Source organism: Leucoraja erinacea, chromosome 11 (assembly GCF_028641065.1).
Source record: "Leucoraja erinacea ecotype New England chromosome 11, Leri_hhj_1, whole genome shotgun sequence".
NCBI classification, from domain to species: Eukaryota; Metazoa; Chordata; class Chondrichthyes; order Rajiformes; family Rajidae; genus Leucoraja; species Leucoraja erinaceus.
In genome coordinates, this window is record NC_073387.1 from 59085839 (window position 1) to 59109903 (window position 24065).

Below are 24065 nucleotides of genomic sequence, written 5' to 3' on the forward strand. Positions count from 1 at the left end.
TGATGTACAGCACTTTGTTGCAGCTATGTTTGTTTTTAAAGTGCTCTATAAATAAAATTATTATTATTATTATTATTATGCAAGGTTCAGAGGGATATACAGGGCAAACGTGGGGAAAATGGGCCTACCTTAGGTTAGTTAGTTTAGTTTATTGTCACGTGTGCCCAGGTACAGTGGACAGCGGTTGTTGCGTGCTATTCAGTCATTGGAAAGACAATACAAGATTACAATCGAGGCACCTTGGTTGATATACATGTGTTGGTTCTGTAAGGCCTTGACTATTCCAAGGCACATCTGACTCGCCCCTCTCATTTCACGCTCCCTGGACCTGCAACCCTTATTCCAGTTCACCTTTGTGCTCGGCGATGTAGCTGGGCCTCAGATGAGACACACTTTAATGTTCACAATATAGCTCTCAGATTCCTCCCTGACTCATTCTCCCCTATCCCCAACCACCTTGATGCCTACGGTTCACCGAGGTATCTAGGCTAAAGGAAAGACACAGCAACATCTGCAGACGACTAATCCTGTTCGGGTGCTTCTCCTCATCTGAAGCACCATGCAAACCCTGCTGTTCATTTCCTCCACAAAATTTAGTGCAGGATACAAAGAGTTTTAGGAAAGCAAAAGCAGGATTTAAAGAGGTATTTTAACGGGGTTTCAAAGACGAACACAGCAATTGCTGCTTACCTGATGCAGACACACTTTGTAGACTTTCCCTCCCGTCACGTCACAAGGAGGCTGATCCTTTGAAGCTGATCCATCCAATATGTCGGCATACAAAGCGAACAGCATGGAACACAGCTGCTCCTGACAGGGACATGAAAGCATACCGTCAACTGTGTGGTTGCTTGGCCACTGGGACAACAACATTCCCAACATTTTTAGCAAGCCGCCAAATAACATCTGCTTTTCTGCCTTGGGTCTTAGAGTTACAGAACAGTTACATCATAGATGGAGGCCGTTCAGCCCTCTGAGTCCATACTGGTACTCTGCAAGAGTAATTCAGTCAGTCCATTTCCAAATCCTCACTCCCACATGTCCGTCGCCATCATCCACCTCTCCACTAACGCTGCTGGATCTCTCCAGACGCTTCTGTGGCCCCAGCCCCGAGCTCCATCGACACTTAGCGCGCAGGCTCCCCGCCTCGGCTACTCTGCATCTCATCGGGAGGTGTGAGCCGCTGTGCCCCACCAGGAGCCTAGGTCCCTGGTTATGGAACACCCATTATCCTCAACGCTTCCTCTGGGCCTAAAGCAATTTCATCCTTGCTCTATCCCACGCTTCTATTCTACAACCTTCGGTTTTTACTGATAATCTTATTGTGTGGCACTTTATTAAAGGACTTTTGAAAGTCCACACACATTAGCTGCAATGAATTCTATTTCTCTACAATCATTTAGTTTATTCTTGTCACCTGTAGCAAGGTAGAGTGAACAGCTTTTGTTTGCCGGCTATCCAGTCAAAAAGGCTGTACACAAATACAACCAAGCCATCCGCAGATAAAGGACACAACGTTTAGTGGAAGATGTAACATTAAAGATAGTTTGTGGGTCTGCAAGGAGGTAGATGGGAGGTCAGGGTCACACTCTAGTTTTGTTTATTACTGACCCGTGTACCAATGTACAGTGTAAAGCATTTTGTCGCGCGCTATCCAGTCAGACACATGGTCACAATCAAGCCATCCACAGTGTACAGATAAATAAATATTTAAAGTGGTGGAGAGATTGTAATGCATGATAGCAGATCCACTTCTGGGACCAGCCTACAAAGTCGCCTGGCGTCTGTGACATCTTGGAGCGACTCTGGCTGATCAGAGGACGGTTCAGTTGCCTGATAACACTGGGAACAAATAGTCCCTGAATCTGGAGGTGTGCGTGCTCAAACTCATTGCCCTGCCATTGATGTCATTGCTCTGTTGGCTTTCTGCTCAAAGCCAGTAACGGCAGCGATGCTGCCTGACGTCACTCTGTGGCCCGTCATGGTATTCAGGCATGGCCACAGTATACGAGTATCCCAGCGATCCCACTGCCACTCAGCTTTGTCCTTGTATTGTATCTTGGCATTCCCACTGGCTCGGTGAAGATTTTAGCTGCAAGACCTTGGTCTTCCTACAACTCGATAATCTCAGGAATATTCAATAATCAAATCTGAACTGCTTAAACTAACATAATGTCATTTTTTATTTTCACCTTAGGGGTGGCACTGTGGTGCAGCGGTAGAGTTGCTGCCTCACAGCGCCTGAGACCCGGGCTCCATCCCGACTACGGTGCTGTCTGTACAGTTTGTCTGTTTTCACCGTGCCCACATGGTCTTTCTCCAAAATCTTTGGTTGTTTCCCACAATCCAAAGATGTACAGGTTTGCAGGTTAATTGGCATGGCATATGTGTAGTAGAATTGTCCCTAGTGTGTGCGGGGTTGTGTTAATGTGTTGGGATGGCTGGTCGGTGCAGACTCGGTGGGCCAAAGGGCTTGTTTCTACACTGTGTCTCTAAACCTACAACTCTTTGGCTTCATTTACTATTGGGATTTACACACACACAATCTCAAAGTTTCCCCACATTCACTTTCGTTATGAACCTGTCCTAAATTGAACCTTTTTTATGCAAGTGCAGTCCAGAACCAGGGGGTCACACAGTTTAAGAATAAGGGGTCACCGGCCATTTAGGACTGAGATGAGGAGAAACTTTTTCACCCAGAGAGTTGTAAATCTGTGGAATTCTCTGCCACTGAAGGCAGTGGAGGCCAATTCACTGGATATTTTCAAGAGAGTTAGCTCTTAGGGCTAACGGAATCAAGGGATACATGGAGAAGGCAGGAACGGGGGGTACTGATTCTGGATGATCATATTGAATGTCGGTGCTGGCTCAAAGGGCCGAATGGCCCACTCCGGCACCTATGTTTCTATTATTGGACACTATGTGGCTCAACAGATCAAACACTTTCAACCACATATCTAAATGTTCACCCAACTTGGCATGGGTGCGAATCAGGACAACAGAGGTGCTGATTTAAAAACATTTAAAGCACGCTGTCGACAACAGTAAGCAACCCCAAGCTCCTTGTTTCCATCGAGGCTCTGCCAACCTGCCACATCAACTAGTGAATGTGGAAATGCCGGGAGCTGGTTACAAGAATGTGCCCAGAGTTGTGAAGAAATCGTGGATCGCTGGGCATTTCCTAAATTTCTATGGATTCTGGAATGATTCCTGAAAATCAGACGGTTGCAAATCTGACTCCATTCATGCAAGGACAGGCAGGGAGAGAGACAACAGGAATCTAGTGACCTGAAGCTAGTAGTTGAGTCAATGGTGGGATTTGTAATGAAGGAAGGCGGATGGGGGGGGGTCACAGCCCACGATAACAATGATTGAGCAAAGTCAACATGGATTCATGGCAGGAAAACCGTGCTCGACTATTCAAGGATATTGAAGGTCGTGAAGGATAGGTGGGGCTTAATGCGTAGGAAAGAACTGCAGATGCTGGTTTAAACCAAAGGTAGACACAAAATGCTGGAGTAACTGTGCGGGGCAGGCAGAGGCTCCCCAGAGATGCTGCCTGTCCCGCTGAGTTACTCCAGCATTCTGTATCTATCTTTGATTGTGGATGTGGTGTGTATGGGTTTGCAGAAGGTTCTCAGTAAGTTTCTATCAATAGAAACATAGAAACATAGAAATTAGGTGCAGGAGTAGAGGCCATTCGGCCCTTCGAGCCTGCACCGCCATTCAATATGATCATGGCTGATCATCCAACTCAGTATCCCGTACCTGCCTTCTCTCCATACCCCCTGATCCCCTTAGCCACAAGGGCCACATCTAACTCCCTCTTAAATATAGCCAATGAACTGGCCTCAACTACCTTCTGTGGCAGAGAGTTCCAGAGATTCACCACTCTCTGTGTGAAAAAAGTTCTTCTCATCTCGGTTTTAAAGGATTTCCCCCTTATCCTTAAGCTGTAACCCCTTGTCCTGGACTTCCCTAACATCGGGAACAATCTTCCTGCATCTAGCCTGTCCAACCCTTTAAGAATTTTGTAAGTTTCTATAAGATCCCCTGTCAATCTCCTAAATTCTAGAGAGTATAAACCAAGTCTATCCAGTCTTTCTTCATAAGACAGTCCTGACATCCCAGGAATCAGTCTGGTGAACCGTCTCTGCACTCCCTCTATGGCAATAATGTCCTTCCTCAGATTTGGAGACCAAAACTGTACGCAATACTCCAGGTATGGTCTCACCAAGACCCTGTACAACTGCAGTAGAACCTCCCTGCTCCTATACTCAAATCCTTTTGCAATGAAAGCTAACATGCCATTCGCTTTCTTTACTGCCTGCTGCACCTGCATGCCTACCTTCAATGACTGGTGTACCATGACACCCAGGTCTCGCTGCATCTCCCCCTTTCCCAATCGGCCACCATTTAGATAATAGTCTGCTTTCCCGTTTTTGCCACCAAAATGGATAACCTCACAATGGTTCGGATCAATGAGGTGGTAAATAATTCAGCTTTAGATGAAATATTTGGATGAAAGGATCAAATGCATCTTTTCCAATTTTGTTGATGACATGATGACATTAGTGGGGATGTGAAACGAGACATACAGTTTGTAAACAGGCCCAACAGGTCCATGCTGACTAAGATGCCGGTCTACACTAGGCCTATTTGTACAAGTTTGACCTTCTCTCCTTCTAAAGCTTTCCCATCCATGTATAGTAATGAGGTGCAAACAGGCTTCAAGTGGATAGAGACTGGCCACTGAAGTTTGCAAGTCACCACCTGGTAGATATAGTGAATATAATGGGGGAAAATAAACTGTGTTTAACCTCAGTAGAAAAAAAAGCAGAAATATTGAGTTTAGAAGAATGCAATGTGATTTAATTGAAAAGAATAACATTTTTACAAGGCAAGGCAACATCTGTGCAAATAGAAACAGAGTGAATGATTCAGGGCAAAGACCTCTCATCCATTGAAAGCTCTCTGACCTCCACTGCCTGACCTGCCAATTTCAAATTACCACCATCTGTAATTCCTTTATTTTCAAAATTCTTAAGAGACGTTGATAGGTTAGAGATGTGTACAATGTTTACTCAGGCTAAGAATAAGAGGTAGGACAATTGAAGAGAAATGTCTTCACTCACAGGCTGGTGAGACTTTGTGAATTATCCACAGATTGCTGTGGATCTGTCACTGAATGAAAACTATCTGGATATTGGAGGAATCAACAGATATAGAGATAGGGCAGGAAATTGGCATTGAAGTAACACAGCCATGATATTATTGAATGGTGGAGCAGGCTCAAGTGGCCTATTTCTGCTGCGAATGTTCTTGTGTGTTCCTATCCTCAAAGATGGACAGTTATAGATGGAGTATTGGCCACATACTCAGTCAGAAATGGTGACTGCACCATCTATCTCAGCTTCCTGGCAAAACTCAAGACTTCAGGCAATATCATTCATATCAAATGACATCCAGAAATGGTTGCAAGCACTACATGCAAAAGGGCTGTCGGACTAGACAGCATCTCAGATGTAATATTGAAAACTTGCTTCTGAATGTTCCACCAGGTAAATTGGCGTCTAGCTAGCCAATAGATTGCCTGGGTATCTTCTGTCTACAAAGGCAGATGAAGTCCATTCTTGCTAATTACTGGAGACAGCACATGCTGGAACCTTCAGCACAACACTAAGTTCTAGAGGAACTCTGTAGATCTGGAAGCCTCTGTGAAGGGAACGAACAAACAAGAGTCCGTCTTCAGACGTTGGCATCTAATTACGGAGCATTCACACTGCGCAGAATCAGGAGGAAAATGCCAGAAGCTTCCCACATCACTGCCACCAGGATGTAGACCGATGGCCAGCTTGATCCGATCGTGGATCACCCCAAGGGGTGAGATGGAGATACGAGGCTAGAGGGACAGCCTATCACTTCAGCATTCAACAAGACAGCATTTGAACAAGTGCTGCATCAAGGAATCCTGGGGGAATTGAGGTACGTGGGTATCACGAGGAAAGCATTTCCATGGCTGGAGCTGGACCTCACATAAAGGAAGGTGATTGTTGGAGGTCCATCGTCCCATCTGCAGGACATCACTGCAGGAGTCCTTGATATTCAGTTCTATTTACAGTTATTCTACAAATGAAGCAGTCCATGAGGTCACACCGCAAGAGCTATTCACGAGCTTATGAGTGGCAAGAAATATGTACGCCACAAAACTCCAGGCAGTGACCACGTTCGTTCAGCTGCAGAGTCAAACATTCAATGGTGTTCCCATCGCACTGGGCCAGGTGTGGCTGAATCTCCAACAGGACCACAACTGAGGAGCCAGCACAGGACCCATGTGACAATAAACGCACCATTCAACCATCACTGAGTTGCCCATTGCTGAAATCTAACGGGCTGGGGTTGGAATCATGAAGGATCAGTTATCACACTAATCGGTGACTAAAGGACTGCATATATTGAGCAGACGTCATCTTCTGACATTCCAAAAGCCTAGCACCATCCACAAGGCAGTAGTCAAAGAGATGGAAGGCATGGGTACAGCTCCAGAAATACCGTGGGCAAATAACCCAGTGCTGGAGGAACTCAATGGGTCAGGCAGCATCTGTGTCTGACCTTCTGATTTCCTCCGGCATTTGGTTATTTGCTCATGGTTCCAGCGTCTCCACTATATTTGTCTCCAAGAATATGTGGCCTAACGCCATCCATGAAAACCCTGATAGAATGGTTGCCCACCTCCAGCACACAGTATCTGTAGTGTACACCAGCAGCAGAATGGAGCATACACTGTGTACTAAGTCCAGTGTACACCAGCTAGAAACATAGAAAGTAAGTGCAGGAGTAGGCCATTCGGCCCATCAAGCCAGCACTGCCATTCAATATGACCATGGTTGATCATCCAGAATCAGTACCCCATTCCTGCTTTCTCCCCATATCCCTTGATTCCGTTAGCCCGAAGAGCTACATCCAACTCTTTCTCGAAAACATCCAGTAAATTGGCCTCCACTGCCTACTCCACTGTGGCGGAGAATTCCACAGATTCACAACTCTCTGGGTGAAAATGTTTTTCCTCATCTCAGTCCTAAATGACTTACCCCTTATTCTTAAACTGTGACCCCTGGTTCTGGACTCCCCCAACATGGGGAATATTTTCCCTGCAAATCTACTAAGTGTGGTGTACATCAACAGCATTTAGTATACACCATCCACAAAATGCACTGAAGCTACTCTGACAGTGCCCCCCCCCCCCCCCAAAGTGCAAACACTGAGGCCATGGGCCATGGATTGCTGGTTCCCAACCAACTCATGCACCGTTAATTGCTTTCTACACCCAGTAGCAACTTCAACAGACACTCTGGTTGATGAAGTCAGTTTGATGCCACTTTCTTGAGGGTAGTCAGGGATCAGCCATGCCAGCAAACCACACTGCCTGAGAAATAAAATGCTTGGCCACGCACAGCATGTTCTATCTGCACAATTCTACTGCATATTATTGCAGATTGTAGGCATAACTTTCAACTCTGCACTTGGACCTTTTATTGGGCTTGTTGGACATTGCGCTTGGACATGCAGACAGGAATGCTGCAAACGGCAGTGTTGTTGGGAATGACGTTTTTCCCGGGAGGTTGAACGTGAAATACTCCAGGTTTTTGGCAACGGTCTTCACACAGATGTGAAGTTGCTGGCGGAATTACGGGGGTCAGAGATGAGATTCAGTGCATTCAAACTGATTCCAGGAATCCAGTTAAAATCTTTCCCTTGTAACGGTCAGGAGTACACGTAGATTGCAGAATTGTTTACAGGCCAGACAAGTCGAGAATGGACAGACACAAGAAAAACTCGGCTGTGAATTAGCCAAACAATTTCTAATACAAACTACACAACAACTGCTCTGAGATTCAGCAATGGACAGGAACAAATATGCCACCATTGATCAACTTCAGAAAGAACTGTGTGGAAGAATCATGGAGTGATACAACGTGGAAACAAGAGCGATACAGCGTGAAACAGGCCCTTCACAGAGTCATAGGGTGATACAGTGGCCACATAGGCCATCATGTCCCAGCTACACTAGTCATATAGTCATAGAGTGATACAGCGTGGAAACAGGCCCTTCACAGTGATACAGTGTGAAAACATGCCCTTTAGCTCAACCTGTCCACACCGTCCAACATGTCCCAGCTACACTAGTCCCACTTGCCTGCATTTGGTCCATATCCCTCCAAACCTGTCCTATCCATGTACCTGCCTCACTGTTTCTTAAACGTTGGGATAATCCCAGCCTCAAATACCTCCACTGGCAGCTTGTTCCATACACCCACCATCCTTTAAGAAAAAAAGCTACCCCTCAGATTACTATTAAATTTTTTCCCCTTCACCATGAACCTATGTCCTCTGGTCCTCGATTCCCCTATTCTGGGCAAGAGACTCTGTGCATCTACCTGATCTATTCCTCTCATGATTGTATACTCCTCTATAAGATCACCCCTCATCCTCCTGCGCTCCAGGGAATAGAGACCCAGCCTGCTCAACCTGCCCCTATAGCTCACACCCTCTAGTCCTGGCTCCCTGTCTCTAAAGCTCAGGCCCTCTAGTCCTGGCAACATCAGACTGTGTTCCCACCAGGACCATCTGGGTGTTCCCCAATCGAAAGTCTTAGATGAACCACAGATTCCCAATTTCCTGAGGACTAGATCTGGGTGGGTACAAGGCCAGATAGGAAGTCCAGGTCTGACCTCCAGAAGGCCATGTTGGATATGGAGACATTCATGCATTATCTAAATGGGAGGATCAGACAGACGCTGGGCAACTGTGGCAGGGCTTGCACACTATCACAACAGGGCTTGCACAACAGGGCTTGCACACCATCACAACAGGGCTTGCACACTATCACAACTGGGCTTGCACACCGTCACAACAGGGCTTGCACACTATCACAACAGGGCTTGCACAACAGGGCTTGCACACCATCACAACAGGGCTTGCACACTATCACAACTGGGCTTGCACACCCGTCACAACAGGGCTTGCACACTATCACAACTGGGCTTGCACACCGTCACAACAGGGCTTGCACACTATCACACAACAGGGCTTGCACTGTCACAACAGGGCTTGCACACTATCACAACAGGGCTTGCACACCGTCACAACAGGGCTTGCACACTATCACAACAGGGCTTGCACTGTCACAACAGGGCTTGCACACTATCACAACAGGGCTTGCACACCGTCACAACAGGGCTTGCACACTATCACAACAGGGCTTGCACACCATCACAACAGGGCTTGCACACCGTCACAACTGGGCTTGCACACTATCACAACAGGGCTTGCACACTATCACAACAGGGCTTGCACTGTCACAACAGGGCTTGCACACTATCACAACAGGGCTTGCACACTATCACAACAGGGCTTGCACTGTCACAACAGGGCTTGCACACTATCACAACAGGGCTTGCACACCGTCACAACAGGGCTTGCACACCATCACAACAGGGCTTGCACACCATCACAACTGGGCTTGCACACCATCACAACTGGGCTTGCACATCACAACTGGGCTTGCACACCTGGGCTTGCACACCATCACAACTGGGCTTGCACACTATCACAACTGGGCTTGCACACCATCACAACTGGGCTTGTACACTATCACAACTGGGCTTGTACACTATCACAACTGGGCTTGCACAACTGGGCTTGCACACTATCACAACTGGGCTTGCACACCATCACAACTGGGCTTGCACACTGGGCATCACAACTGGGCTTGCACACTATCACAACTGGGCTTGCACACTATCACAACTGGGCTTGCACACCGTCACAACTGGGCTTGCACACCATCACAACAGGGCTTGCACACCATCACAACTGGGCTTGCACACCATCACAACAGGGCTTGCACACTATCACTTGCACACCATCACAACTGGGCTTGCACACCATCACAACGGGGCGTGCACACCATCACAACTGGGCTTGCACACCAGCACAACTGGGCTTGCACACTATCACAACTGAGCCTGCACAACAGGGCTTGCACATCATCACAACTGGGCTTGCACACCTGGGCTTGCACACCGTCACAACTGGGCTTGCACACCATCACAACTGGGCTTGCACACCAGCACAACTGGGCTTGCACACCTGGGCTTGCACACCGTCACAACTGGCAAGCACATCACCACAACTGGGCTTGCACAACTGGGCTTGCACACTATCACAACAGGGCTTGCACAACTGGGCTTGCACACTATCACAACAGGGCTTGCACACCTGGGCTTGCACACTATCACAACTGGGCTTGCACACCGTCACTTCCTTTAAGGCAAACCCAACGAGCTGAACCTACAGCGATGCGTTCAATGCTTTCTATGCTCACCTGGAACGGCAGAAGAACCATCGACCTTCACTGTCCCCAAACATTAAACTAATTAATGACATTGACAAATTAAGGTGGTGAATTTGTTTAAACTAATTCTCCATCGTTTGAGGTGTAAAAACCTGGATGGATCACAGCCAAAATAGAGGGATGCCCCCTCTCTCTCTCATTGACGGTGAGAATGATTCATGTTGATGTCATGGATAGTCTGCATTTAATAACTCTTCTCACAATAGCTACTCTCAAATTATACATTAGCCATCATTAATTTCAGTCAGGTCTTTAAAAGGTTTCTCTCTTGTGATCAATGGATCAATTTGGGAGAAGTGCTAATTCACAAATCCTACCAAATTAATCAATTTGAATTCAATAAATAATGCAAGAGCCATTTTCAAAATTAATTGTTTTTGAGATTACATGAAGTAGCTAGATTATAAATTTAAAGTATCATTAGCTTGAGTGTAATGTGGATGGGGGTGGAGGAATGCAGTAATGGAGAGATAATGTGGACAGGCTGATACCCCGCTTGTTCTCTGGACACACGGACACACACACGCAGACACACACACGGACACACACACGCACGGACACACACACGCACGGACACACACACACACACACACACACACACACACACACGCAGACACACGCACACACACACACACACACACACACACACGCACACACACACACACATGGACACACACACGGACACACACACGCACGCACACACACACGGACACACACCACGCAGACACGCACGCACACACACACGGATGCACACACACGCACACGGACAAGCACACGCACACACGGACACACACACGCACACGGACATGCACACACACGCAGACGGACACGGACACACACACGGACACACACACACGCAGACACACACTCGCAGACACATGCGCGCACACACGCGCGCGCACACACACAACTTACCTTGGAGTCACCTGGATGAACGGGAATGCTACACAATGTTAGCAAGTTCCTCAGTTCAGATTCACTGTAGGAGTTGAGTTCCTCTGGCTTGAAAACATCATCTTGCAACAGTCTTACCAACATTCTTGGATTTCCTATTGAAAGAAATCATGACACGTAACTGATTGCAGGACAAGCACACGATTTAACATAGAACAGTACAGCACAGGCCCTTCGGCCCACAATGTTTGTGCTGAACATGAAGCTGTGAAACTGATCTCATTTGCCTGCCTATAATCCATTTCCCTGCATATCCGTGTGCCTATCTAAAAGGTTCTTAAACACCACTATCGTATCTGCCTGTGCCACCATGCTTGAGAGTAGCTACTGTAAGGGCCGTATGGCCTACTCCTGCACCTATTGTCTATTGTATATTATTGTCTATTTCAATTGTTTTCATCATTAAAACTTCATGCCAGAGATAAATGTCAACCCTGTAGAATTCACAGCAAGGCTTCATGGCTTTCAAATCTATCGGAGGTGACTTGATGTTGGTCTAAAATGCTGCTGGAGTAAACACAGAGGTAGACTTGGACAAAAAGCACAAAAGATGTTCAAGACTACCAAAGAAAATAATCTTGTCGTAGCAGTAGTCATGGAGTTGTACAGAACGGAAACATTGGGCCAACTCAAACATGCTGACTAAGATGTCCCATCTAAACTTGCCCCATTTAGCCCATATCCCACTAAATCATTCCTAACCATGTACCTGCCATGTTTATTTTACATGTTGTTATTATATCTACCTCAACAACCTCCTCTGGCAACTTGTTCCATATACCCACCACTCTGTGTGAAAAAACCTTGCCCCTCAGGTTCCTATAAGAGGAAGATGCCTGAACTTTGGTGCCTTCCCTCACAGTGGGGAACGTTGATCCCACTGTGTGGGGATGTCCATGTTAAACTGTATCGTGTACTGTGTTCTGTTTATTCGTGTGGCTGTACGGTAACTCAAATCTCACTGTACCAATTAGTGCACGTGACAATATATGTAACTTCAACTTGAACTATTAAATCTTTCCCCTCTCACATGATACCTATATCCTCTGGTTTTTGATGAAGTCACCCCCTCACGGTTTACACCTCTACAAGATCACCCCTCAGCCTCCTGCGTCCCAGCCTGCCCTTCCTCCCCCTGTGGCACAGACACTAGAGTTCTGGCAACATCCTTGTAAATCATCTCTGCAGCTTAATGGCACCTTCCCTACAGCAGTGAGCCTGGTCATCTGTAATTGACAATTTACTTATTGGGATTTAGCTGCAGTGAAGACCAAAAACATAAACAGCAGTTCCATCCCTGAAAAGATCAAAACAAAAAAACAAAGCACAAATCACACTGATGTATAACACTGACGGATATGATGGATCAAGAGTCCCAAACCCAAAACGTCACTTATCCCCACATGCTGCCTGACCCACTGAGTTACTCCCGCACCTTATATCTGTTTTTGCAAACCAGCGTCTGTAGTTCCTTGTGTCTTCTTGGAATTAGAAATTTGAAACTGAATTTATAGCTACAATGAATTGCTGGCATATACATTTAAATTTTACTTCGGAGTCACGTGAGGGACTCCATGAAGAAGCCCGCCCACAGCGCATGCGTGTCATATCGCAAACAACGCATGAACGAGTCGCACCTGGGGAGGACGTCCCCGTGAATGGGAGAATAAAAGCCGACGAACGGCAGGTAAGTGACTCTGCATTGCTAACTTGTTTTAGGAATGGACAGAGTGCCTACAAGGAAGTCGGTGAGGAAGCAAATGAGTCGGGAAGGAGCCGGGGACCGGCAGCAGCAGCAGCCGTTGCCACAGGTGTGTTCCATGGAGGAACCTGTGATGCCCGACTTGAGCCCCGCGCCGGCTACATCGATTGTTAGACCGGGCGGGAAGGCAAAACGAAAGTCCCACCACCTTAATTCGGGTGGTGGAGACAGTCCTTACCAGTTCAGGGGAACTGAGGACCAGCTGCGGGATATGGAGCAGCCAGGAGCGGCCAGCCCTGCGGAGCTGGAAAGCCGCTATCAGTGGATTGATGTCCAGCCGCCGGAGACAGGTGCTCGTGAGTACCGGGGTCGGGAAGCGCGGCAGGATAGCACGGAGCGGCCGGGAGCGACCAGTGCAGGGAGGCATGGGGACCGGCAACGGGTACCGCGAGCGACTAGTGCCCGAGAGCACGGAAGTCGGTTGGAGCGGCCCGGGAAGCACCCGCGATCGACCAGCGCCCGAGAGCGCGAAAGTCGGCTGGAGCGGCTGCTGGACGAAATAGTCCTGAGTGGCAGGCTCCGTGAGAGGCAAGATAGCCACAGTGGGCACTATGTAAGCCCCACAGCAGGTTCCCTTAAAGGGCTGCCAGATATCTCAGACTCCTCTGAGGGGGATATTGAAAGTCTGATGAGCTCACAATCGGAGCAAGAGGTGGATTCGGCTTCTCCCATTGAAGGGAGGGAGCATAATTTACTGGATATGGTGGGACACTATTTTCAGCAGCAGCAGACCGGAAAGGAGCTCGAGGAAAGAATGGCTGCAAGTATCGAATATATGTCTACACACCAGTTGCAGGCTAATACAATGGCAGAAGTATTGGCTAGGCATTTACCACCTAAGAATTGTAATGCACTGCATGTAGCCAGTGTTAACAAGTGTATTTGGAAGCATGTGGGGGGCGGCATCCGAAATCAGGATCTTAAGGTCCAAAGCGCCCTCAAGAGTCTCACGGCGGGGCTCACAGCTCTGGCCCGTTCCTTTGAGAATGTAGAAATGAATAGCGACCAAAAGGATGCTTTAGCATTACTGTGTAATGTGCAGTTTGTATTGAATAACTTAAGGAAGGAAGCTATTCAGCCCGTACTTGACCCTAAATTCGCGGTCTTGTGCAAGGAGAGGGATATTAAACCTCAAACGCTTCTGTTTGGTGGAGACTTATCTAAGCAGGTCAAAGAGTTGGATGAGGAGGCCAGGACTTTGGGGCTGATAAGGGCAGCGAAGGGGTACCTAGGTAGAAGGTATCAACCCTATGGGCGTCCTAGAAAGGGTGGCCAATTTAATACCACCAGGAATTGGAAAGAGAGGAGCCCACAGCGGCAACAGCGTCCTTTTTTAGGGTTTGGCCCGGGACGTCCGCAGTGGAAAATGAGGAAGCCAGTACATCCGCAGCCATCGTATACCCAACAGCAAGGGCCTCCACATCAGCGCACCAAACCAAGAAAATAAATATATTGTCACCGATAACCATGGAGGTAGGTGAATCTGCGGCTCCGAAAGTTGTAGGGAGCACAGAGGTTGGAGGGGTATTGCAATTTCATTTGCAAGCATGGTGCAGTATAACTCAGGACAGATTTATCCTTAGCAGTATTAAGGGATATCTCATAGAGTTTATACATGAACATAACCCTCCAGTACAACATACACCGGTCAGGAAATATATACTTACTAAATTAGAACAAGCGAAAGCTCACATAGAAATAATAAGGTTATTTAATCAAGGAGTCATTGAACAAACCAAACCTGAAAAACAGGAGTTTGTATCCAACATATTCATTAGGAATAAGAAAGATGGGGGTTGTCGAGTTATTATTGATTTGTCAACACTTAATGATTTCGTGCAATATGTTCATTTTAAAATGGATACGTTTAGCACTGCTATAGAATTAGTGTCTAAAGGCTATTTTATGGCAAGTATTGACCTTAAGGATGCTTATTATACAATACCCATTAGATATAGACACAGGAGGTTTTTGAAATTTAATTGGATGGGACAGCTTTGGCAGTATAAGGCTTTGCCAAATGGACTTACGTCTGCGCCCAGGTTGTTTACAAAAATTTTAAAACCAGCTTTGGCACTGCTGCGACAACAAAAGCATAGAGTAATGGCATATTTGGATGATATCCTTATAGTGGGTAAAACTTATGAATTGGCATGTCAGGCAGTGGAGGCCACCAAGCAATTGTTTCAACACCTGGGGTTCATTATCCATCCAATTAAGTCCAATTTAACACCATCAACTAATATGGATTACCTGGGGTTCACCATTAACTCAATTGATATGCTAGTGACTTTACCTCTAGGGAAAGCCACAGAAATACAAAGTGATTGTTTAGAGCTTATTAACACTGTTAAGCCATCCATTAGACGGGTAGCCAGGATGATTGGGAAGATTGTGGCTACTTTTCCTGCCATACAATTTGGACCATTACATTACCAAAACTTACAGAGAGACAAAATTAGAGCACTTAAAAAGAATAGAGGCCATTTTGATAGGCCAATGGAGCTAACAATTGACGCTATAAAAGAACTACAATGGTGGGAACACAATGTTAAGTCTGGCTCCAAACCAATAGTTATTGATAACCCGTCTATGGTATTACAAACAGATGCCAGTGCAATTGGTTGGGGTGCTACGGATACCATCTCCAGCTGTGGAGGGAGATGGAATATTCAAGAAGCTAACTTACTAAACACCATGGGTATAAATTATTTGGAAATGCTGAGTGCATTTCATGGGCTTAAGTCTTTTTGCTCACGAATGAGCCAGCAGCATGTTAGGTTGCAGATAGACAATACCACGGTGGTGGCATATATAAATCATATGGGTGGAAATATATCAATATCTTGTGACAAGTTGGCTAATTTAATTTGGCAATGGTGTATCCAAAGAGATATTTGGTTATCGGCTACGTACCTACCAGGGGTACTAAATTCAGTGGCGGACGCCAGGTCACGAAAGTTTAATGAAAATACAGAATGGATGTTGAATAAAAAGGTCTTCGGGGCAATCATAGAAAAGTATGGAAGACCGGATATTGATCTTTTTGCATCCAGGTTAAACCACCAGTTATCAAGGTATGTATCATGGGAACCAGATCCTGGGGCAGAAGCTACAGACGCTTTTTCTCTGCACTGGGGGAAATGGTTCATATATGCATTTCCTCCTTTCTGCCTCATCAATCGGGTACTAAGGAAAATTCAACAGGATTCGGCATCTGGGATTCTCATAGTACCTGATTGGCCTACTCAACCATGGTTCTCGGTGATACAGGATATGGTTTTGGAACCATGTATGCACTTGAAACATAGTAATAAGTTGCTGCTGCATCCAGTAACCTACGATAGCCATCCGTGTTATAAATATATTAATCTGTTGGCTTGTAGACTTTGAAGGAACCTCTACGAGACATGGGGCTATCCAGTAGAACGGTGGATATGATTACTGCATCCCAAAGAAAGTCAACTCAGAAACAATACTTATCTCACATTAAAAAATGGATTAATTACTGTTGTTATAATCATCTGGACCACAGGGATAAGAATGTGCCAGCAGTGCTAGAGTTCCTCACTAGTCTGCACTACGAAGGACTTGGGTATAGCACCATTAATAGTGCGAGAAGTGCTTTGTCTACCTTTTTGTGGCAAGGATCAGATCACCTGTCAGTGGGGTCTCATCCACTGGTAATAAAATTGTTGAGAGGAATCTTTAACACCAGACCTCCGAAACCTAGGTATACCCAGATCTGGGATGCAGGAGTGGTCCTCAACTTGCTTAGAACTTGGTCGCCGGCCACAGCATTGACGCTGGACATGTTAACTCGCAAAATGGTTATGCTGATGGCGTTGGTTACGGCACAGAGGGTCCAGTCACTGCAAAAGTTGAGGCTGGATAGTTTCTTTAAGATGGCAGGACGGTTGGTCTTTGTTATACAGGAGTTGGTTAAACAGAACAGACCAGGATCAGCAGGACAAGTCCTTGAATTTCTGGCTTACCCTCAGGACGAACGTCTCTGTGTAATGACACATATTTTATTGTATATTGAACGGACTAAGGCCGTTAGAGGCAAAGAAATGGGGCTGTTAATCAGCTATAGGAAACCTTATAAAAGAGTGTCTACTCAGACTATTTCTAGATGGATAAAATATGGTTTACACAAGGCAGGAGTGGACACTAATGTTTTTAAATCTCACTCCACCAGGGCGGCAGCTACATCCGCAGCAAGACGCCTTGAGGTCTCCATGGACCAAATCCTCAGGACGGCAGGATGGTCGTCGGAGAGGACATTTGAAAGATTCTATAATAAACCACTTAGTGGTATAGAGTCGTTTTTGGGGGAAACTTTTAAGTTCCGTGTTATAATTTATCCCTGAGGAATAAGGGTTATGATTTGATTTAATAAATATGATTTATTGTTACGTTATACAATTTGCATTAAGTTTCTGGTTTTTGAAATCATTAACAATTTCTCCCAAACTACCAAGGCAGTTGTGAAGCATGGACTCGGATTTCCAGGGCGTGAGGTCACAGAGCTTTGAAATCTTCATGGAGTCCCTCACGTGACTCCGAAGTAAAATAGTAAGATTAAACGAGAACTTACCAGTTTGAAGTTTGATCTGTATTTTATGAGGAGGAACGTTGAGGGAATACATGCCCTCCGCTCCCACCCTCATAGGGTCAAATCTGGAGCTGGTATCTCTTTGTAATCTTGCTATTTTAGGTCAATATTGGGTATCTGTGACCTCACACCACTGCTTTGAAGGATGACACGCATGCGCTGTGGGCGGGCTTCATGTATTCCCTCAACGTTCCTCCTCATAAAATACAGATCAAACTTCAAACTGGTAAGTTCTCGTTTAATCTTACTATTCTCCTTTTGACATTTAGCTGTCTAGCTGGAACAAACATGCCAGCCTCTGGTTAGCATGAGGAAGATTGTGTACAGTTGTGTTCAGGGCAGTCTGATGAAGAGACCCGACCCAAAACCTTATTCTCCAGACATGCTGCCTGACCCCGCTGAGTTACTCCAGCACTGTGTGTCTATGTTCGGTGTATACCAGGATCTGCGATCCTTTCCACACATTGTGTACATAAAGATCAGACTCCAACACACACACAGAATGTTAGCATCTTACCAGCAACTGGCAGTGGCTGTGGGTTTTTGTCTTTCTCACTATTAACCACCACAGGCCCTCTCAGGAGGGGCGGGATGAATGGAGCAATTATCGAGGCATCGAATTTCGTGATGGGAATGCTGGATGGGAAGACCGCCTGCTCGATGGCTTCGTTCTCCATGGTGGACCAGAAATCCTCCACGTTAACTTCATCCGAGGTGAGGAAATCAGGCCAGGTGAACTGGGGGAGAGACGGCACAATCAAAGCTGGTTCATAAGTCACAGGAGCAGAATGAGGCCATTTGGCCCAACAAGTCTATTCCACCATTCAATCATGGCTGATCTATCTTTCCCTCTCAATCCCTTCTCCTGCCGTCTCCCCACAACTCCGAACGCCCCCACTAATCAAGAATCTATCAATCTCCGCCTATAAATATCCATTGACCTGGCCTCTACAGCCGTCTGTGGCAATGAATTCCACGGATTCATCACCCTCTGTCTCCCACTCCATTCACCCCGAGTGCTGGCCATTCCCGGCAAGTTGGTTTAAAGGGCTGCATCTAACTGAGTGAGGTATGCCCGCCACAACCAGGCCTAATGGATCAAAATATTGTGTGGGAGACAAGAGCCAGCACAACCTGGTCCAGGTGTACCACAGGTACACTGTATAGTTATTGAAGTGAGAGACGGGTTCCCCTGTGGCTCTGCATGTGAGCACACACACAAGACTGGACACATGAGGAGTAAGCCAGTCAGAGCCACATTCAGCAAGACCTGCTGCTTCAACACCATTTCCCCATCGTTCCCCAGCATCCTCACCACAGCTCAATAAACATCAATGATGCAGCCCCCAGTGTTCAGTTACAAAGATTCATCATCTTTTAGTTCAATTCAGTTTAGAGATACAACGCGGAAACAGGCCCTTCGGCCCACTGAGTCTGCCCCGACCCCCGCACATTAACACTATCCTACACACACTAGGGACAATGTACACTTATACCGAAGCCAATTAGCTACAACCCTGCACGTCTTTGGAGTGTGGGAGGAAACCAAAGATCTCAGAGAAACCCCACGCAGGTCACGGGGAGAACGTACAGACTCCGTGCAGACAGCACCCGTAGTCAGGATGGAACCCGGGTCTCTGGCACTGCAAGCACTGTGAGGCAGCAACTCTACCACCACAGCACCATGCCGGCCTTTAATTAAGAAATTGCCTTTCATTTCAATCCCAAATACCCGACCCCCTAACTTTGAAACTGATCACTCGTTTAGTCTGATACATGATTCTTGTGTCATCACCAATGTTACAAATGTTATACTTGATCCCCCCCAGCTATATAATTGATAAAAATGGATAGCTGGGGTGCAAGCTCCAACTCCAACTCCAGCACTACCCACAGAAACACTCTGAACTTATCACCACAATGGGATTTTGCAACAGGAGGGGAAGGGCCAATTGTTATTGCAGTTGGAACTGCTGCGGCTGGCAGGAGTAGTACAATTGGAAATGATTTTAAAGCCCACTGATGAGGTAGGCAGGGGAGTGAGTGCTGGAATCTTACGTTGGGGAACAGGTTAAGTTGCATTGGGGGGCCACCACGGAATGGTGGAATATTGCGTGGGGAGACCACACCGTTGGGGGAGCATGCATATTCTCATTCACATTCTTCATTAAAATCATTCAATCAATCCTGCCAGCTTCCAACACACTTTAATAAAATGTTGTGACACTGGAACTCAGCCGCTCAGAGCTTTTCACCTCACAAGAGGGGGAGGTGGGGGGGGGGCGAATTGCTACTGCACACACAGGGCAAGTGCAATTGGGATTTGTTTTAAAGCCTTTACTGCTGAGAGAGGCAGGGGAGTGTTGGAATCGTACGTTGGGGAGCGGCTTGGGTTGGAGACCACGCCTCTCGTGGGGGTTACGGGTAGGGAACGGGTGTGTTGGGGGAGCAGACACAACGGGTCTGCACTTGGTCTAGTCATTGATAAAAATACAATAGTTGGGGTCCAAGCTCCAACTCATGCACCAGCCCTATGTTGATGTTCTCATCTATTTTCTTCCAATCAGCAGCTCTCAATGCGCAATTATATAGTAATCCTATTTCCATGTGCACTGCCTTTGTTCAGCAAACATCTCCCCGCCCTGTATTCATTTACACTTTCCATTCCATTCAGTTCCTATTCCCATACTAGTTAGCAGATGGCACTGGCAAGTTACTGGGAACCATCGCAGGAACAAGGAACTGCAGATGCTAATGAATATATAAAAAGACACAAAGTGCCGAGTAACTCAGCATGTCAAGCAGCATTTCTGGAGAATATGGATAGGCAAAGTGTATAGGAAGGAACTGCAGATGCCGATTTAAACCAAAGACAGACACTAAAAGCTGGAGTAACTCAGCGGGACAGGCAGCATCTCTGGAGAGAAGGAATGGATAACGTTTCAGGTCATGAGTTTGAAAAAGGGTCCCGAACCAGAGATGCTGCCTGACCCGCTGAGTTATTCCAGCACTCTGTGAAACGTCACCTATCCATGTACTCCACAGATGCTGCCTGACCCGCTGAGTTACTCCAGCACTCTGTGAAACGTCACCTATCCATATTCTCCACAGATGCTGCTGCACCCGCTGAGTTACTCCAGCACTCTGTGAAACGTCACCTATCCATGTTCTCCACAGATACTGCCTGACCCACTGAGTTACTCCAACACTCTGTGAAACGTCACCTATCCATATTCTCCACAGATGCTGCTGCACCCGCTGAGTTACTCCAGCACTCTGTGAAACGTCACCTATCCATGTTCTCCACAGATGCTGCCTGACCCGCTGAGTTACTCCAACACTCTGTGAAACGTCACCTATCCATGTTCTCCACAGATGCTGCCTGACCCGCTGAGTTACTCCAGCACTCTGTGAAACATCACCTATCCATGTTCTCCACAGATGCTGCCTGACCCACTGAGTTACTCCAGCACCATTGTCCTACAGTGAACCATCACCTTACATTGCCAGTACCTCCTGCTTGCATTGATCACAATCTGAACATGGGCTTCGGACGACATCACATGTTCTTGCAAGATCAAAAATATCCGTTTAAAAACAAAATCAGTGATGATATGAAGCTGTTTAAATGTACCTCAACATTCTTTAGTGCTAGAACATTGGCAGAGTTTCTCTGCGCTACTTCCAGCTTGGCTGCTATTCCACAGATACCACATATCATGTCATTATAATCACGAATGGTCAGAGACTCAAACGCCCAATATCCACTCCACACCAGCTCTCGGAGCTGATTCAGCTGCTCCTCCGACAAGGTTTTCTCTGCAAAGTAAATCAGACAACATTCAATTAATCGTTCTCCATTTCTGTGGGAGCAAAAGTCAGACCCGATTCATCCAATAATCAAACGTATATTCATCTGGGGCCATGTTGCCTTTTCCCCCCCATACTGGTAGCTCAAATGTACAGACTGTAATGAGGAACGCGAGCCGTATTGTCAGAGACCCGGGCAATGTGGCTGGATGGTTCACGCTGCTGTTGCCAACAAACACGGGCTACAATCTGAGTAAACGAAAGGTTGTTAAACAAACACAGCAAGTGAAGTGCAGCAAATACATCGACCCGTTGCTAAATTCGATGGTCTACGGTGTGTACTGTCAGTAGTTCATGGAACAGAGCTCTTAATAAAACTTTGATTTTATACAGAAAATACATTTAAAACTAGCTGGTTTAGGAATTCTCATTCTATTGTTTTATTCTTTGGAATAATACTTCATTTTCTCTGATATTTTATTATTTTGCAACTAAATAAGAATTTTATAACAAGAGCAGCTGATGCTCTAACAACAGCATGGGTTTAGGATGAGAGGGGGAAAGTTTAGATGAGATGTGCGGGGAAAGTATTTTACAAAGGTGACGAGTGCCTGGAGCACACTGCCGGGGGTGGTGTTTGAAACAGATACGCTAGTGGCTTTTGGATAAGCATGTGGACATGCAGGGAATAGTGGCGTATGGATTATGTACTGTCTTGGCATCATGTCTGGCACAGACGTTGTGGGCCGAAGGGCCTGGTCTTGTGCTGGACAGTTCCATGCTGCACGATTCCATGCTGACATTGACGACTACATAGAAACATAGAAATTAGGTGCAGGAGTAGAGGCCATTCGGCCCTTCGAGCCTGCACCGCCATTCAATATGATCATGGCTGATCATCCAACTCAGTATCCCGTACCTGCCTTCTCTCCATACCCTCTGATCCCCTTAGCCACAAGGGCCACATCTAACTCCCTCTTAAATATAGCCAATGAACTGGCCTCAACTACCCTCTGCGGCAGAGAGTTCCAGAGATTCGCCACTCTCTGTGTGAAAAAAGTTCTTCTCATCTCGGTTTTAAAGGGTTTCCCCCTTATCCTTAAGCTGTGACCCCTTGTCCTGGACTTCCCCAACATCGGGAACAATCTTCCTGCATCTAGCCTGTCCAACCCCTTAAGAATTTTGTAATTTTCTATAAGGTCCCCTCTCAATCTTCTAAATTCTAGAGAGTATAAACCAAGTCTATCCAGTCTTTCTTCATAAGACAGTTCTGACATCCCAGGAATCAGTCTGGTGAACCGTCTCTGCACTCCCTCTATGGCAATAATGTCCTTCCTCAGATTTGGAGACCAAAACTGTACGCAATACTCCAGGTGTGGTCTCACCAAGACCCTGTACAACTGCAGTAGAACCACCCTGCTCCTATACTCAAATCCTTTTGCAATGAAAGCTAACATACCATTCGCTTTCTTTACTGCCTGCTGCACCTGCATGCCTACCTTCAATGACTGGTGTACCATGACCCCCAGGTCTCGCTGCATCTCCCCCTTTCCCAATCGGCTACATGTGCTGCTTGTTAACATTTGGGGAATACACCAGGAGTTGATGTTGATTCACTACTGTTGGGTTGCACATATAACACGCAGGCATGTTGCATGCCTTTACAGTTTATCCAAGGAGTGAAACTAAATTCAACAGATTTAAATCAAAATACAAATGAGGCATTGGAAAACTGAAACACAAATGTTTTTTATAGGCACAAGAAACTGCAGATGCTGGTTTACAAAAACCCCACAAAGTGCTGGTGTGTGTAAATGCATCAGGTACTGTCTCTAGAGGGCATAGCTACCTTTTATACTGAAAGCCCTGTCCCACTGTACGAGTCCATTCAAACAGTTCTCCCGAGTTTGCCCTGGGGGGGGGGGGGGGGGGGGGTTTGTAGGTTAATTAGCCCTCAGTAAATAGCCCCAAATGTGTAGGGAGTGAATGAGAAAGTGGGATAAGATAGAACTACTGTGAATAGGTGATCACTGGATGCTCAGTATGGAGACAGTGTGGGCCAGTTTCTACGCTGTTTCTCTAAACTAAACACTCCCAATGGATAAACGTTCTCACGCTATTATTTGGAAGAGCTGCAAGAATCATCCTGGAGCCCGGGCCAATATCTGTGCCTCAACCACAAAGCAAAAAGCTGCACCTTCAACTTTACACCAATGGCCAGACTTCACCAGGACAGCATTGACGTAGAATGATTTGAAATTTAGATAGAAGAATGCAAAAGACTCCATATGAGGGCCAAGGAAGAGACCACATGAATTAGGATGAGGTCGGGGTGAAGAAAGATGGGCAAGGGTCTTGTAACCTATAGCAACAGGGACAGACCAGTTATCCTCCCTCTGCACTGCAGCCCGAGTACAAACACATTATTCGTCAAACGCAGCTTGACAAATGTTATGACCAGCTGTTATCTTTCACATAGCTGATGAATCAGTCATTTGGGAAAC

General features: G+C 46.4%; 1 protein-coding gene across 2 annotated transcripts in view; it reads right to left on the minus strand.

The window, feature by feature from the left end:
- hmgxb3 (HMG box domain containing 3) overlaps positions 1-24065 on the minus strand; it is an 87032-nt gene that overhangs the window by 7419 nt on the left and 55548 nt on the right. For both annotated transcript variants that reach the window (XM_055643341.1, XM_055643340.1), the window contains exons 16-19: positions 21386-21570; positions 18269-18488; positions 11333-11466; positions 691-810 (exon numbers count right to left, since the gene is read on the minus strand). In XM_055643341.1, the coding sequence (XP_055499316.1) occupies positions 691-810; positions 11333-11466; positions 18269-18488; positions 21386-21570 (659 nt within the window). The remainder of the gene's footprint in view (positions 1-690; positions 811-11332; positions 11467-18268; positions 18489-21385; positions 21571-24065) is intronic.